At 40.8% G+C, this 4,912-nt stretch overlaps 1 protein-coding gene across 2 annotated transcripts; it reads left to right on the forward strand.

Annotated features, from left to right (window-relative positions):
• Nucleotides 1-1,358: 1,358 nt before the first annotated feature.
• LOC137488620 (uncharacterized) lies at nucleotides 1,359-2,602 on the forward strand. 2 transcript variants are annotated; one of them, XM_087298053.2, is made up of 2 exons: nucleotides 1,359-1,598; nucleotides 1,700-2,602. In XM_087298053.2, the coding sequence occupies exon 2, from the start codon at nucleotides 1,711-1,713 to the stop codon at nucleotides 2,575-2,577; it is 867 nt and encodes a 288-aa protein (XP_087154179.1). In that variant the 5' UTR covers nucleotides 1,359-1,598; nucleotides 1,700-1,710; the 3' UTR covers nucleotides 2,578-2,602. The 2 variants fall into 2 exon arrangements, with proteins under 2 accessions (XP_087154179.1, XP_087154178.1); XM_087298052.2 differs by having other exon boundaries at nucleotides 1,359-1,542.
• The last annotated feature ends 2,310 nt before the right edge of the window (nucleotides 2,603-4,912 follow it).

Below are 4,912 nucleotides of genomic sequence, written 5' to 3' on the forward strand. Positions count from 1 at the left end.
TTACTGACCAGCCTCAGCAATGATGGATTTATTTACTGATGTGATTAGCACAGTGCTACTTTGTGTGGACTGGTCACTTTGCTTGTTGGTCAAACATTCACTTTCTGTCATGGTTCATGGCCAGAATAAACTGCAAAGTGGCCTTTCTGCCATTGTGACTGGCAGGCAAGCCATCTATAGCCTGTCATGCTTTGTGTCATACTCAACTACTGTAGGCTGCTATGCCTAGAATCATTCACTTTTTAAAAATGTTGTACATGTTATTTTTTATTTTTTCATTGTTAGCATACATGTGTTAACATCATGATTCAAAGGTGTCCACCGATGCAATATTAATTAATAGCCTATATTCCAAAATGCAAAGAAACAATTAAAAGTATACAATATAAAAATGGGTAGCACGATGATTGGCACTGTTGCCTCACAGCAAGGTCACTGGTTCAAATCCCCATTAGGCCAGTTGGCATTTCTTGTGCAGTTTGGATGTTCTCCCCGTGTTGGCTTTGAGTTTCCTCCAGGTGGTCTGGTTTCTCCCACAGTCCAAAGACATTTACTATAGGTGAATTGGGTAAACAAAAATTGCCCGTATTGTAATGTGCGTGTGAATGTGAGTGTATAATGTTTAGTATGTATAGTACAGTGTACTCGGTTGTGACTGGAAAGACATGTATTACATAAAACAGTTGAAGCAATAGTTGGCGGTTCATTCCTCTGTTGAAATCATTGATAAATAATGAACTAAGCTGAAGGAAAACTCATGAATGAATGAATTTTAAAACGTTGTGGTTTTTAATATCTTTCTTTACACAGAGTTTCACACTACTCATTGGGTGGCACAAATACAACATAAACTGGTGTGAAAGGTGAGTAGATTTGTGTAATTCAAAGATATTAACACTATAAATTAATGAAATAGATTATTTCACCTACTATAACATGCAAGTATTATTTTTTACGGTTTCAACCATTTGTTTAACAAAAATATGCTGCCGACCACAGCTGGTGTTTTTTAGCATACTTTTTTTTTTGCCTTAAAATAATAATTGTGTCATCTTTATATTATCATTTAAACATCCTTTACAACGTTTCTTCCTTCTATTGAAAATTAAAGAATATATTCTGTTGGAAAATGGTAACCATTGACATTCTACAGTACAATTTGCTTTTCCTACTGCAGATATCGCCAGTTTAAAAATTATTTAAAGACAATGTTCCTCATAGATATGGGAATTTGGATATTTTACCTTAAACATTGCATGACATATTTAAAAGATTCAAGGGATCTGAAGGAATTTCAGTGCAGGACAAGGGCGCAAGCCTAAGCTGAACATGCTCGAGTGAGCTGGGCATGCTCGAGTGACGTCACTGGCGTCACTGTCTCCGTTCGGTCACACACTGTGTGCTTGAAGTTTGGACTTGCTATTTACTCGCAATTTAAATCTTAATCATTAAATTCTTCCTCATTCGCTAAGTATTTGTCTCTCCTACTTAGGGTGACCAAACCCTTAATACATTTATACAAACAAAGCTGCTTTAAAAACGGTCTGTCCCTCGAGCATCCGCCTGTTGTTTGTAGCTTTAGCCTGCTAGCGCCGCTGGTCAGCTAAAGCTACCGACCTCTTTAACCATACACTTTTGACTTACTGGCTTTGCTCTTTACCCCGTAAAATGTCGCTTCCGTCTCTGTCCTTGTGTGCAGGAGAAGCATCGATGGAGGCGTTGGAGCTGGAGCTGGAAGAAGTGGAGTCCCAGATCCGCGCGCTGGTGGTAAGACGGTCGCGGCTACGGGAACGGCTTCTCGCCGTACCTAATGCTAAGGCCGTCTCATCACCTAAGGTACGTGGAAATTACAACCACATCATTCCCTCTACCTCAACCCCGCGTCCTTCTCTGTCCAGGCCCAGCGCACCCGGGGCGCGGCTCAGCCAGGCGTCGTTCACGCCGACACCCGGCTACCACGGCGCCTGGGTGCAGCCGCGCAAGGTGCTTCCCAGATCCCGGGGCAGAACGTCTCCGCCTGTGTTCGAGATCTCCACGGAGAACCGCTTCTCCCCTCTCCGCGAGTCGGGTCCCGATGTGGCCATCATCGGTGACTCGATCGTTCGTCACGTCCGTGCCGCCTCCTCAAAAGGTAATAAAGTACGTACTTTCTGCTTTCCTGGTGCCCGTGTGAAAAATATTTCTACACAGATTCCAACCATCCTGGCCGCTGCCGAGAGCCCTGGTGCCGTTGTCCTCCACGTGGGGACAAACGACACCGGGCTCCGGCAGTCGGAGATCCTGAAGAAGGACTTCAGGAGCCTGATCGAGACGGTTCGACGCACCTCGCCCGCCACGCAGATCATCGTTTCTGGGCCGCTTCCTACCTACCGCCGAGGAAATGAAAGGTTCAGTAGACTTTTAGCTTTGAATGAATGGCTAATAACATGGTGTAAAGAACAGAAATTGCTCTTTGCTAATAACTGGAATCTTTTCTGGGAGCGTCCTAGGCTCTTCCGTCCTGACGGCCTGCACCCCAGTCGAGCCGGAGCTGAACTCCTGTCGGACAACATCTCCAGACTACTTCGCACCATCTGACTAGCAGGTAAAAATTCACAAAATTCACACTATAGCCACCTAGACTCTTGTTCACCCCACTTAAACATCAGTAACGCATATCTGGCGAATCCTATAGAGACTGTGTCTGTTCCTCGTATTATTAGATTAAGAAATAAACGTACTGTGTGCTCCAGGAAAAATCTAGTAAGAATCAAACCAGAAAAACCAATAGAAAGTGAAAATACAAATTTCGTAAAACTTGGTCTCCTAAACATCAGGTCACTTGCACCTAAAGCACTTATCATTAATGAAATAATAACAGAAAACAATCTTAATGCACTCTGTCTCACTGAAACCTGGCTGAAACAAAATGACTATATTAGCTTAAATGAAGCAACTCCTCCAGGATTCTTATATAAACATGAGGCTCGTCAAACTGGTCGTGGTGGTGGAGTTGCATCAATCTTTAGTGATTTCCTTAATATTAAACAGAGAAACGGACTTATGTTTAGCTCCTTTGAAGTATTATCGCTTAATGTTCAGCTTCCAGATACTATACAAAAACCTATGTTATCTCTCGCTTTAATCACCATATATAGACCCCCAGGACCCTATGTCAAATTTCTAAAAGAATTTTCTGATTTTATTTCTGACTTATTAGTCAAAACTGATAAAATGCTAATTGTAGGTGACTTTAACATCCACATAGATGACGCTAATGATACCTTAGGGCTCGCGTTTATGGATTTAATACACTCACTTGGGATAAAGCAAAACGTTGTGGGTCCAACCCATCGCTTAAAGCATACATTAGATCTAATTCTGTCTTATGGAATCGAGGTTATTGACGTAGACATTATACCACAAAGTGATGATATTACAGATCACTACCTCTTACTATATAAGCTATGTTTACCTGAAATCAACAAACCCGCTCCAATACTCCGCCCTAGTAGAACTATTGTTCCGTCAACTAAAGATGAATTTATAAATAACTTACCTGATCTCTCTCTATTTCGTAATGCACCCGCAAACTCAAATGATCTTGATGTAGTAACCAGCAGTATGGATGCCATCTTTACTAGCACACTAAATGCTGTGACACCCATCAAATTAAAAAAGGCTAGAGAGATTAAAACTATACCATGGTATAATAGTCATACTCGTGCGCTCAAAACAGCAACCCGCGCCCTGGAACGTAAATGGAAAAAAACTAATTTAGAGGTCTTTAGAATTGCGTACAAAGACAGTATGTCCAGCTATAGGAGGGCTCTAAAATCTGCCAGGACCGAGCACCTGCGCAAACTGATAGAAAATAATCATAACAATCCTAGATTTTTATTTAACACCATCTCTAAATTAGCAAATAATCGGTCATCCTTGGAACAAACTACTCCACCGCAAATTAGTAGTGATGACTTCATGAATTTTTTCAGTAATAAAATAGAAGGCTTTAGACAGAAAATAGGAGATGCCAAACTTTCTGCACCGGCTTATACTCCAAATCCTGTAAATATTTCATTAAATCATAATAATAACCTACACTGCTTCAAAATCATAGAACATGAAGAGTTAGTAAAAATTATAAATAGCTCTAAACCAGCTACGTGTATGCTGGACTCAATTCCAACAAAATTACTGAAAGAGCTGCTACCTGCTATAGGAGAACCTCTTCTTAACATTATCAACTCTTCTTTATCTATAGGCCATGTTCCAAACTCTTACAAGCTAGCTGTTATTAAGCCTATTATTAAGAAACCGCAACTAGACACCAACAACTTAGCTAACTATAGGCCTATTTCAAATCTTCCATTTATGTCTAAAATACTAGAAAAAGTTGTTTCCACTCAATTATGCTCTTTTCTGCAGACGAACAATATTTTTGAAGTGTTTCAGTCAGGTTTCAGGGCTCACCACAGTACAGAAACTGCATTAGTGAAAATAACCAATGATTTACTCTTAGCTGCTGACCGAGGGTGCGTCTCGCTATTAGTTTTACTCGATCTTAGTGCGGCATTTGACACCATTGACCACAATATCCTCATAAATCGTTTAAAGTCTGCAGGTGTCCAGGGACAGGCTCTACAATGGTTTAAGTCATACTTAACTGACCGCTACCAGTTTGTAAATCTTAATGGACAGCCTTCACAAATCTGCCCAGTAAAGTATGGGGTGCCTCAAGGATCAGTTTTAGGCCCTTTACTGTTTACAATTTACATGCTACCTATGGGAGACATTATTAGAAGACATGGGATCAGCTTTCACTGCTATGCAGATGATACTCAATTATATATTTCAACTAAACCTGACGAGACGTCTGAACTTTCTAAACTAACTGAGTGTATCAAAGACATCAAAGACTGGATGACCAACA

Source organism: Danio rerio, chromosome 20 (assembly GCF_052040795.2).
Source record: "Danio rerio strain M-AB ecotype USA chromosome 20, GRCz13ab, whole genome shotgun sequence".
Taxonomy (NCBI): domain Eukaryota; kingdom Metazoa; phylum Chordata; class Actinopteri; order Cypriniformes; family Danionidae; genus Danio; species Danio rerio.

Coding starts and splice junctions, on each gene's coding strand:
- LOC137488620 (XM_087298053.2), top strand. CDS start 1,711: ATGGAGGCGTTGGAGCTGGAGCTGGAAGAAGTGGAGTCCCAGATCCGC.